The 12407-nt window shown below is 65.5% G+C and overlaps 1 protein-coding gene across 2 annotated transcripts in view; it reads right to left on the minus strand.

The window, feature by feature from the left end:
• Window positions 1–12407, minus strand: part of KCNQ1 (potassium voltage-gated channel subfamily Q member 1) — a 319441-nt gene that overhangs the window by 217916 nt on the left and 89118 nt on the right. For both annotated transcript variants that reach the window (XM_072970536.1, XM_072970535.1), the window contains exons 7-10: window positions 5519–5629; window positions 4448–4543; window positions 2125–2247; window positions 1063–1207 (exon numbers count right to left, since the gene is read on the minus strand). In XM_072970536.1, coding sequence (XP_072826637.1) covers window positions 1063–1207; window positions 2125–2247; window positions 4448–4543; window positions 5519–5629 — 475 coding nt within the window. The remainder of the gene's footprint in view (window positions 1–1062; window positions 1208–2124; window positions 2248–4447; window positions 4544–5518; window positions 5630–12407) is intronic.

Here is a 12407-nt window from a genome sequence, read left to right on the forward strand (position 1 = left end):
GCAGGAGCCGCCCACAAAGGGTGCCCGCTGCTCTGCCCTAGGAGCTCGTTAACATTCCGCAGACATCGCTAAGTACTTAGTAACACCCAACAGGCTGAATGGACGCATCGTTTGGGCTGCTCCGTATTCAGCCCGCAGCCACGTCGCTCCTCCCCGTGCCCAACCTGCCCATCAGCATTTGCAGAAAGCCCCCATCTGCATCGCGACAATGGTCCTGCCCCAAATCTGGAGCCGTGGGCACAATTGTCCTTTGTGCCCACTCTGGCGGGCAGGAGGGGAGCACGTCCCAGGGGCTCATCGGCGATGGGGACAGGCGGGCACCCCGACACCACGCCTAGTGGGCTGGGTGCTCAGGCGCGGTCTCGCACACCCAGCTCCCAGGGGGCATCCACAGCCAGCCTCAAGGGACGCTTTCTGCCCTCCTGCCAGCACTGACCAGATGCGGGGGGTACATCAAACCTGGCACCAGGCAGACCAGGTGCCGGCGCCGTGAGCACACAGGGTCAGGAACAACACGAGCTCGTCGCCCTCTGCCGTACCTGAGACAGGGACACCGTCCTTACAGCCACCAGCAGGCTGGGATGCTCTAGTGGATGCCGGAACATTCTGGGAGGTTCCGGGAAGAAGCCCAAGAGGGGAGGGAGGGACAGACACAGAAACGCTAGAACAACGCACGGAGCGAGGAGGAAGGGGACAGCTGCGGGCACACAGGGCTGGCTCGGCACTCGGGACCCCCGCCCCCACTCCACCTGGAGTGGGGGTCAGCATGTGTGCGGGCCACCTCCTCTCTGCCAGACTGGGGGCGCCAGCCACATAGCTGGACCGAGGCAGGGCCTGGCTCCCAGAAGCCCAGAGCCCAGAACAGAACAGAGAGGACTTCTTCGGGTGACACCAGGTCCGCCGGAGCAAACGCAAGGACACCTGATGCCCACAGGATGAGAGCACGTGGTCCAGGGAGGACTGGGCATCTGCCCACCCCAGAGGTCCTGCCGGCCCTGGTGGATCAGAACTGAGCATCCAGACCCTGTGCCCACCCCTTTGTCCTATGTGACAGTTTCTCACCAGAATTGTCACAGCCGTCCACCGAGAAGTGGTCAGGCCTCCGCTCCTCCGATGCAAGGTCGCAAGTGATGTGGGGGACCACCGGCATCTTTTCTCCGGGGCTCACCCCGTTGTCCTTGTCCAGTTTGAACTTTTTTTTCTTTACCTAAAACAGCAGACAGTAAGTGGTCAGTCCCTGGGTACCCTCCGCCAGGCCTCCTGCTGGCCCAGAGCACCTGTGCCAGCAGGCTGGGGGCACCTGCCAGGGACCCAGGGCCAGCCCCTCACACACAGACAGGGCGGGCTCAGCGTGTGACACTGACAGCGGTCCCAGGGGGGCAGGTGGACAGAAAACTAGGAAACAGATAAATGCAGAGGAACACATCAGAGCAGGTGGTGACAGGGGCTGTGGCCTGCCAGGGCGTGAGAGCACAGGGCGGGGCACAGGCTGAGGGCCAGCCAAGGCTTCTTTGAGGGGGTGACCTAAAGGAAGTGGGCTGGCAGGTTATGCTGGAATCTGGGAGAATGTTCCGGGAGGTCAAACTGCAGGTGCAAAGGCTGCAGGGGCAGCCAGCAACTGAGAGAGCAGGACCTCTCCGAGGACGGTGTGGGCGCGAGCCAGGGAGAGGGCCGGCCCTCCCTCCGTTCCTGAGACCCTCGCCCCAGGCTGCCTGAACTCCCTCACGCCACGACCCAGCCCAGACCCTCTCCTGAGCCAGGAGGCCATGTCCGTGCCCCGACGCCCACCACGCTCAGCACACGAAGCCCAACGCCGAGGCCCTCTCAAGAGCCTCCCCCAGCAGCTCCCAGAACCCAGCCCGTCCTGGTCCAGGGGCTCCTCCGACCTCCCACAGCCCTGGCCTTGGCGCAGCCGGTCCTACGTGCCCGCAGCCGTGGGATGCTGGGATGGCGGGAGCCCAGTGCGGGCTGTGCTGCTCCAGTGCCCGGAGTGGTGCTGATACCCCGACGTGGGCTGCACCGGGTTGAAGCGCCAGGGTCGAACCCTGGCCGCGAGCTGTGGCCACCGTGGACCCCCGCTCGCTAACAAGTGCCCCAGCTGGACGGCGGGCGGCGGCTGGTTACCATGACAGACTTCTTGGGCTTGGGGCTGGGAGAGAGCAGAGCGTGGCTCCGGGACGGCTTCCGGACGTAGATTTTCCAGGTGGAGGAGTCGGGGTTCTCGGCTGCGTAGCACCGCCATGCCGTCTGAAACCAGCAGAAGGGAGGGGCTGTCACCTGCTGAGCCACCGACAGGGCCTCACAGGGTGCTGCGGGCCCTTCCTGGCGGGACAACAGGGCATCCTGTCTGCCAGCCCTTTCCCTGCCGCCCCCCAGGGCCTGTGCCTCTTCCCGGACGGCCTGGCTCAGCCCCTTCCTCGGCCGGGCAGCTCGCAGCCTCACACACGGTCACTCCTAGCTTGGACACCACAGAGGCCTGTGCCTGCAAAGCCCAGCCCACCTGGTTCTGCCGCCACCTGCCAGTGCCCCCTGGACTGGCCCCACGCCCGGCCCTAGATCTGCAAAGGTGACCAGTTTCCTGCCTCTCCGCAGGGCGTGCAGAGCAAGTACGTGCACAGTGAGGGCAGGGGTGGGCCCAGAACCAGCAGCCAGGGTCCACCCAGTGGGCGCCGGGCCCCTGGGGTTGGCGGAAGGTAGACTCAATGTCCAGGAAGCAGAGCTCCTCCCAGAGGCCCGAGTGTGGGATCCAGGGACCCACAGTTTGGGGAGCTCCAGACGGGTGGGGGTGAAGGTCTTAAGGCTCCATTCTAGAGATGCCCATGGCGCTCCCACGCAGGGAGTGGCCTGGAGGAGGGGAACCAGGGGAGCTGCGCCATGCCCAGGTGGGCAGAGGTGGGATGGGAGGCAGACCCTGAGCCCAGATGAGGACGCAACCCAAGGGCCTCGGCACCGCCGGCTGTGGGAGCCTGGGAGTGGGTGAGGCAGCAGGGTTCCCCGGGCTGTGACACCACCTGTGATGTGGGCCACACACTTCCCAGGACAGTCAGGGAAAGGCCACAGGCCCGGCCCCCTGAGCCCACGTGCCACCGTCCCCATCCCCAGTGGCCAGCGCGTCTCCTGCTCCCAAATGCGACGTGGCCTGGAGCTTCCCCGCTTCCTTCACCGTGCCCGCCCTCCGCCTGCTCTGGCTCCAGTCCTCTCCCGCCTCCGCCTCCTGGGGACACTGGTGCCAGGCTGTGGTTCCGACTCCGGATTCCCAGAGCGGCACACAAGATCCATGGGGAGTCAGCGTGCCCCTCCCGCAGGAGGCCCTCTGGTCTCCCCAGGAGACTCAGCGGGAGGGGCCCAGCCCATCAGCCTTACGGCCTGACTTCTGCTTCCTTCCCACCCAGACGGGGGTCCCAAAAGGGCCTGAGGAACAGGCTGCAGGCCTTGGCTGAGCCGCGGCCACAGGCGGGACCCCAGACCACCCCTGGGTCCCGAGGGGTCCACACTGTACCCGGCAGCTGCTCTGCTGAGCAGAGGGCCCCACGTCCGTGGCCAACACAGGATGACACCGCTGCTCCTGGCCCCCCATCCCTGCTTCTCAGCCCTGGCCAGGCCAATGACCAAACCCTCAGTGATGATTCTCGAATGAATCTCGTGCCTACATCTTCATTTGCACTGAAAGGGTTGCCCGGTTCTCCAGTGAGTCCCAGAAGCTTGGGGTCCCAGAGCCAAGTGTCAGGGCTTGGGGCCACCTGCCTCCTCACCTGCCTCTGACCCTTCCTTTCCCCAGCACTCTGTCTCTGCCTCCTCTGCCCCCCAACCTGGAGCCTCTGGGACCGTCTTGTCCATCAGCCTGGTGGGGAGGAGGGTGGTCAACTAGCCTGGCTCCCCACCAGGCAGTGCGGGGCATCAGGGCAGACGCAGCCCCACCACCAAGGCCGGCACTCGGAACCCTGGGCCCGTGAAGGGCAGCTGCCCGGCCTGCCAGAAACCCTGGTCCTCAGCCGCCTGCGAGCCCTGAGCCTCGTGGGAGCTGGAACGGCCCAGAAGGCACCTGCACTGCACCAGCGGGGCCCTGACCCCGGGATTTGGCCCGCCGAGGACCCCTTACTCTTCGCTCCCAGACTGGCCCCACGCAGAGTGCGGCGCAGCCACAGAAGGAGGACGGAGAGGGGAGAGGCCAGACCACACCAAATCCAGGACTGGCCTGGCCGACTCCTCGCCCCCAGCCCGGCCCACAGGACATGACGGTCCACAGAAGCCTCAGTGGGGGGAGGAGGGCTCCCCGCGCCCCTGTGCACCTGCCAGCACCACTAGACGGACGGGCGGGCGCGCCTGGGCGCAGTCGCGGCTCTCAGAGTCCGTAAGCAGCTCCTAGTTCCCAGACCAGACAGCTTGTGTCTCCCTGGGGGGACACAGGCCGGATGTACGGACGAGGCCACGGGGGCCGAGCCGTCACCTGGATGAGCGAGGCCGCCGCCGGGATCTGCCGGTTGAAGTGTTTCTGCCTCTGCTTCTGCTGGACCTTCAGGGCGAAGCCGGAGCCGAGGATGCCCTGGGGGGAGCAGAAAGCAGGGCTCGCGTCCACATGGACACGTGTCCCCTGGACGTGGGAGTCGGGGAGATGGTCTGGGCACCCGGTCGCGGGCTCGGGAAAGCCAGGCCTGCCCAGTGCTGCGGGCCCCGCAGATGCAGCTCCCCCCACCCCGAGCAGGACACCGCTGCCACCCAGGATCGCTCATGCGGGGAAAAGGGCCGGCCCTTCGTGTAGGGAGCTCCCTGCCCATGGAGGGGATCAAAGCAGACACGCTTACACACGTACACGCCCACATGCACACACCTACCACACCAGAGCTACTTGACACACTGCACACACACGTGCAGACACACATACACATGCAACACGTTAGCGTGACCCCCACGGAGCACACATGTAAGATATGCACACAGTGTGTACCCACATGGTACATGTATAAATGACACACACACACACACAAACGTGGACACAGCCTGCGTGACGCGGAACCCACAGTGCACACCCACGCCCAGCACCGCATAACTGCCGCACCCCTCCACACACACAGAGTGAGCTGGAAGGTCTCAGTGCTCAGGACCTGTGACTTCCAGAAAGGACCTGGCTCAGGGCCCCCCCACCACCTCCAGGCCTCAGTGCGGGCCCGCCCGCTCCCTAGGAGGCACATGGATTCCACCTCTGCTGCCCCGTGGCAGCCACTGTGGGCACCTCAGGCCTACCCTCTGGGGCCGGATGACCCGGCCCGCACCCCGCTATCTGCCGTGAGAGGCCCGGGGGTCGCCCTGAGACCACAGCAGGCCGCCACCTGCTCCTGCTACGAAGGACCCACCGGGGACAGGAGCAGGAGGGCAGGGGGCCTCCAGAGGCCCCGCGGCAGGTGAGCTGGGGTCCGAATGTGCCCCTTGTGAGTGGTCTGCTCCCGGAGGGCCCCCTGCCAGCCCCGCGCCTAGAGGAGGCTGACGAGCCGCGGAGACGCCCCCACCACAGAGCACCTACCGCTGGGAGAGCAAAGAAGGAGATGGCGAAGACGGAGAAGCAGGAGGCGATGGTCTTCCCAACCCACGTCTGGGGCACCTTGTCCCCGTAGCCGATGGTGGTGACTGTGACCTGCGAGGAGGAGCGCGGCAGTCAGCGGTGGAGCCCGAGCCCTGGACGGGCGTCCGTCCTACTGACCCCCTGCACCCGAGACCTGCTGCCCTGCCAGCAGAGGCCAGGGGAGGGCCAGCACTGAGTGGCTGTGTGGCTCAAGGGTCAGTGCCAGAGCCTGGCGGGACTGGGTTCCCAAATCAACGGGAGCTTGGCACCGACGGGGGACAGGGCCCACAGGAGGACATGCGTGGCCTCCGCGGCCCCATCCCGAGCAGGCCTGCCACCCAGGCCACCGATGTCGCTGTGCTCCGGCCCCGAGGAGGCGGAAGCTCCCACTGGGACCCGTCCCCGACAGGGAGCCCGGCTGGGGATGACACACCACTTCCTGACGCCACCCGGGCACCGGGTGTTCCCTTTGTCCTCTTCCCTGAGAGCACCAGATGTAGCCCGCTCCTCCTCCTCCGTGGGGGAGCTGTCCATCGGAGGGGGGCACTGGGAGTGGGGGCCACTCCCTGCTGCTCCCGCTCCCACACCAGGCTTGCCTCCCCCTGGCATTGAGGTTTGCTCCCTGGGCCTCCAGCCTGAGCATGACAAGGACATCCTGCAGGGGCTCGGAGCCCAGCCTGGACATGCCAGCCAGGCCGCCCACACCTGCCCACACCAGTGTCTAGGCCGTGGGGCTGCCTGCGGGGCTTCTGATCTGAGGAGCTGGCTCTGGGTCTGGCAAGGGGACCCAGGGTGCCTGGGGTCACAGCTCCACCTTCCAGCACACGCACTCAACCTGCACACCAGGGCAGCGGGCAGGATGGCCCAGAGTGTCCCTCAGGCTCCCCACCTGTGGCGGTCAGTCTGGCGCCTGCCACCCTGTGGTCTTGCCAGCCCTGCTTCTCTCCTCCAGGCCACATGAGAACGGCCCCCGGCAGCTCAGGGAGCCCTGTGTGGGACCTCCATGCAAACCCCCGGTCCACGAGGCCAGCACAGGGAGAGAGGGACACGGAGGCAGGGCCTGGGGCGGCCCATTTAGCAGATTCCAATGGAAGGCTAGGCCTGACAAGAAGCAGCGAGTCCTGCGGCAGGGCCCACTCCAGCCCCGCAGAGAGCCCACCAGCCACGGGGGTGGGGAGGGAGGGGACAGAGAAGCCCGGTGTTCACAGCCGGGCCGGACACACGCTGTACACGCGACAGCTCAGAAGCACCAGAGCAGAGGTGGGAGGCCTTCAGGAAGCAGAGGTGACTGAGTCTGGAGCAGGAAGGACCTGGTGAGGGCCTGAGGGACGCCAGCGAGCTCGACGCTGTGGGGAAACCAGGCACACGCTTCAGCCTCCATGACCAGGGAGCCCAGGCCGCCCGGTGCCCAGCACACGCCCGTCTGTGGCCCCAGGACCTGGGGGCCATCTCCTGCAATGGCCACGAGGAGCCTTTCCCTGCAATGCCACTGTCCCCCAGGAACACGCCCCCCACACGCAGAGCCACCTGCTGCCGGGCCCGCATACGCGTGCACACACACACACAGACAGCCTCGCACAGACACGGGATGTGCAGTGGCCGCCACGTGGCACACACATGTTCACATCACACACACAGCATGAGGTCACATAAAGGGGGTCTGGTGCCCACATCAAGCCTGACTCTCTCCAGGTCCAACCTCTGACACGCACACCGCACGTGCACACGGGCTGGGCACACCTGGAGCACAGCCCTGCTACCTGTAGGGGGGACCACACCACCCCGGGGCCATGGGCCAGGCCGACGGCCAGCAGGCAGACGGGGGCCCCTCACCAGCAGTCCCAGCGGGCCTGCGCCCCACGTGTGAGGCCTGGGTTGCAGCTGCCTCCGCAGGGGCCCGGGTGTGCGGAGCAAAGGCGGATCGCGGCTGCGAACGGCCATCCGAGACACTGCGTCCAGTGTCTTCTGGAAAATCCTGTTTTCCACAAAATCACTTCATTTACGTATAAACATACAGTGGAGCTATTTTTAAATTTCTAAGTTTCACTTTCTAATATGGTATTGATATAAACCACATAAACAAAAGCTCCCTGGAGCCTTCAGTTACCGCTAAGAGCGTAAGGGTTCCCGAGACAGATTCAAGAATGGTGGCCATGCAGGGAGTCAGGGGCAAGGTGACCTCTGAGACGGAGCAAGCAGGGACGTGAGTGTGGCCCTCACGCCTTGGGGGCAGGACGTAAAGGGTGTCAGAAAACTCAGGCCTCGAGACAAGTAACACCTAACGCAACATTTTAAATTACCGAAGTTAATCAAAAAACCCCCCATAAAACAAAATACCTCCACAACTGGAAACCAAACGCAGGCGGGAAGAGGGGAAGGGCCCATCTGGAGGGCAGAGGGGTGCAGGGCGGCCGAGGAGGGGGAGTCCGCCTCCCTCCACAGACAGGAGCGCGGGCGTCCGCATCCTCGCCCCACTGGACCAGGCCTGGTGCTGCGCCCACCTGTCTGGGAGGGGCCAGGAGGGCACCCGCCTCAGCCCCTCAGAGCCCGTCACAGACCTTATCTGCCGAGTGATCGGCGTCCCTGCGGCCCTGGAGGCGGCGGCCACCCCGCAGAGCTGTTGGCCCTTCCTGCAGCTCGGGAGTGGGCCGCTTTACCGCCACTGCGCTGGGGACTTGCCCGAGAGCAGGTGATCGGGGATGCAGACCTGGATGTCCCTGGACACAAACTCGGGAGATGGCTCAGCCAGGGCGCCCCATGCGCAGCGGCACGCGAACACGGATGCCTCATGCCCTGGTGCCGTCCCCCGTCATCTGTGTCTCCTCTGGGTCTTCACCCACGTCTCCAGGAACAGGGCAGCCCCGGTGGTCAGGGCTGTCTGTGGGCAGTGAGGGGTGGGCGCCGTGGTCCTGGGGCACAGTGCCGGTCGCCATAGGGAGACGCCGTAAAGGGGACAGACTCTGGTCCAGGAGGCCGAGGGCTGACCCAGTCAGGCTTGCGATCTCCTCTCCCCACCCAGTAGGCACCTGCCTACATCCCTCACACAGAGGAGTCCAGGAGGGCGTGTAACACGCCCGGGGCCACTCAGCTGGTCGGGGGTGGAGCCCAGGTCCCCCCCACCATGTTGCCCCACTGCTTCCTCTTTCACTGTCTCTGGAGAGCTAAATTGGGAGAGTTCTCACCCTCGATGACACGAGCTGACCTCCACCCCAGAGGAAATCATCCTGAACACCACCCTCACTGGGCTCGCCAAATCCGAGTAAGACAGTGCCGCAGGTGTCCGTCACTGGACAGGAAGTACAGAGAGGTGGACCTGCCCTGTGGACTCCTGTTCATCCTGCAGAACCCAGTTGTCAAGGCCCTTCTCTGACTGGGCTCCCAGAGCCCATGTTCCCACCCCATACACAGCAGCCCACAGGTACGGAACCGGGTCAGGTCCTACGGACACTCCGTTCTCAGCTGCACTGCACTCCCAGGTCTCACACGGAGCCCAGGCAGAGGAAGAGCCCTGCCACCTGGGGTCTGGGGGCCTGGCCCCCGCCCCCCAGCCCTCAGGACCTTGGTTTCCCCAGCTTCACATGAGGTCCCGGCACAGGACCTGCCCACCTGGCCGTGCCGACACGGCTTGCACGAGAATGCCTGGGAGGCCCTGTCCTCACCCGGGCCCCGACTTGGCCCCCAGACCCGTTTGGCCTCACGCTGCCAGGATGCAGTGCAGTCTGGGGAGCCGGAACCTTCTGGAGCCCGCAGCGAAGGAGAATGAGCAGAGGTCAGACTCTGTTTTAAGTGGTGGCTGAACGCAGGGCGGCTTCTAGGCTTTTCACTCTAAAAGCTAAATTTAGACGCAGGGTGAACAGGGCCCAGCAGCCTCCTGACTTGAGAGACCCCCGGGCGCTAAACAGAGGAGCCCGTGTCTGCAAAAACCGCTTTTCCCTCCACTCAAATGTTAACACAAACAAACGCATTCTGTTCCAAGGGCAAAGAAGAAAGTCTTAAATCCTCCCCAAACACCTCAGCAGCCAGGCATGGGGCGCCACACTCGGGTCCCCACCTGGGGCGGGGGGACTGGAGGGGACGCTCAGCCGCTGAGCTGGCACCTAACCGAGACGGCCCGGAAACGGGCTCAGTGAGGGGAGAGCGCGTCTCACGAAGTCCCAGAGGAACAGCTGCTGGCCGGGGCTGAAGCATGCCCCCAGATTCACGTCCACCTGGACCCCCAGCACATGAACCTGTTTGGAAAGAGGGTCTTTGTCGATGTGACTGGGTTAAAGGTCTTGAGATGCGAAGGCCCTGGGTCTCGTGGGCAGGCCCTGAACCCACTGACCAGTGTCCTGACAAGAAACAGAAGGTGCAGCCCTGAGCCCAGACGTGCCTGGGGGCCCCCGAGCTGGAAGAGGCAGGAGGGACCCGCCCGGAACCATTGGAGGGAGTCAGCCCGGTAGCATCTCCATCTCAGACTTCTGGGAGACCTCAGATCTGGGAGAACACAGCTCTGCTGTTTTAAGCCGCCTGGCCTAAGGGGCTTTGTCGTGGCCACGCAAGGATACTGAGAGCCGCTGTCCCATGGGCCATGGACAGCACTACCCTCCCGGCTCCTCAGCTCATGCACTCATTCACACAGCAAACACCGGCCGGGCAGAGATGCTGGGGTCACCCCCGTGGCACTTGTACCCTGCCTGACAGTGTCCACGTGTGGCAGCTCCCCTGCCCCCCGGCACTCCCTAGCGGAGACCCGGCAGATGGCACATCCCAGCAGCCTTGACACCCTATCCACGGGTCTACCTCACACATCTCGGAGAAGCTGGCCTGGCTCCGGCCATGCCCACCCAGGGCTGTGGAGTGAGGGCTGTGCTGGCAAAGCCTGGAGCAGACCCAACATGGACATCACAAGTGGCCTGGCCTGCAGTCCCCTCCCCTGCCGAGTGCCCCGTGGCAGCACCACTCACTTAACAGACCCCCTCGACCACCCAGGTGGGAGCTGCAAGGTGGGGTGGGGCCGGGGGGGCTGACGCTCTCTCCCTCGGTGGGCAAATGAAGCCACCACTGGGGTGCAGTACAAACTGGCTTCAAAGCCCCAGTTGGGCTGCCCCATCTTGCATTTCTTGAGCTCTGTTTGTCTGAGATGTGCCAGGAGCACAGCCCGTAACTCAAGCCTGGGGCACTCCTGCCTGGACAGCTGCAGGGGCAGCCGCTACCATGAATAGGGGCCAGAGCCCCGGCGGGGCCCAGGGCGGCGGGGGCGCGGGCCTGGTGGGGACAATGGCTGGGCCAGGCCTGCGGCGGCCGAGGCTGGGGCTGCAGCTGACGGCGAGGCCAGGGCACCGGTGCCAAGCCGGGCACAAAGGGGCCTTTTCCCGGCCGGCGGGCGGATGTTTGCACAGGTGTGCGGTAGGAGTGCCGCTGGCCAGGGCCGGGGGCCGGGGAGCAGCCTCAGAGCGGCCCGGGAAGGCAGGGAGGGCAGTGCCAGGCTGGGCACCGCTTATCAGCGGAGCCGCGGGCCATCACCCACGTGCTTCCTGCCGCGTCATCCAGTCCCCGGGGAATCCTCCTGCCTCTGGGCAGCCTGTCCCTCCATGGGCTCTGCCTGTCACCAGGACGCGTCCCCTCCACCTACCACAGGCAAGCTCCCTGCTTGGGCTGAGCCCTCCGCCCAAACCTGCCGGGGCCTGCCACGCCCAGGCCTGCGGGGCACAGGCCTGGACCGGGGCCTTCCCCAGCCCAGGAGCTGGGTCAGCATATCCTTGCCTTCCCTGAGCCACCTGGCACTTGGAAGCTTCCAGAAAAAACGCTGACTCTGCCAACTTTAGGAGCCCCCGCCTTATGGGGGTGGGGATGCAGAAACAGCAGGGGCACGTGCCTGCCCGGGAGTCACAGAGCAGCTTCCGCCCCCACCAAGCAAGCTGGGATGGACTCCCTGCTGGGGGGGGCCTGGAAGGAAACAGCTCAGGGACAGATATAGCCAGGGCCCCTCGGACCCTGTGCTGCCCCCAAGACCCCAGCCCCACCTCGTGCAGGCTGTGACCCTCTCCTCTCCCTAGCCAAGCAAGTCTGGGCCTCGGCCCCCCAGCCCCCGGATCAAAGGGGCTCACACTGGGCCAGGCTGGGCCTCGGGCAGCTCATGGTCAGGGCCAGCGTCACCTGCTCTGCTGCTCAGGCTGTCCTAGACCCTTCCGGGCAAGAGCTCCGTGCACCCAAGTGCGCCCCCGGGAAAGTTGGGGGCCAGGCCCTGGTGCGGGGCTCAGAGACGGCCCACAGAACAGACGTTCCAGGCGGCACCCCTGCCTGCCCCGCAGCCAGTGTCTGTCCGGGCTGCCTCAGGGCCCCCTGCACGTGCTGTTCCCCAGGCCAGTAAGCTGCTGGCCACCCTGCTATTAAGAGCCCAGGCCCTGCCTCCCCACAGGGCCCGAGTTGAGGGTTTGGTGAAGGGTGTCCTCCGTGATCTGAGGCCCACAGACCAGTGACGCAGGACTCAGGGAGCACACGGCTCAGGTGTCCCCTCACAACCAGCCACAGCAAGTCCAGGTGGTCCCCCCGGAATGCCTCCCTCCCCCACCACAAGCCTGATTCCTGCAAGGAGCCCTGGGCCTGGTGGAGACGCCCGCCCACCTGCGGGGATGTCAGCCTCCCGTCCACCCCTCCTGCAGGCTGGCCGCCGGGGGAGCCTCCAGCCACTCCAGCCCACGCTCCTGGCCACTTCCGGGGGGGGGGGAGGGAGGGGCAGCACGCCCAAGGAGCCCATCTTCGGAGCCGGGGAGCCTCCGGGCCCCCAGCACAGGGCGGGGGCAGCTCTGTGTTCCGCTGCTGGGCTGGCTACAGAATTCGCAGGCCCATCGCACAGTCAGAACGTGGG

The sequence above is a fragment of the Vicugna pacos genome, chromosome 10, assembly GCF_048564905.1.
Source record: "Vicugna pacos chromosome 10, VicPac4, whole genome shotgun sequence".
NCBI lineage: Eukaryota > Metazoa > Chordata > Mammalia > Artiodactyla > Camelidae > Vicugna > Vicugna pacos.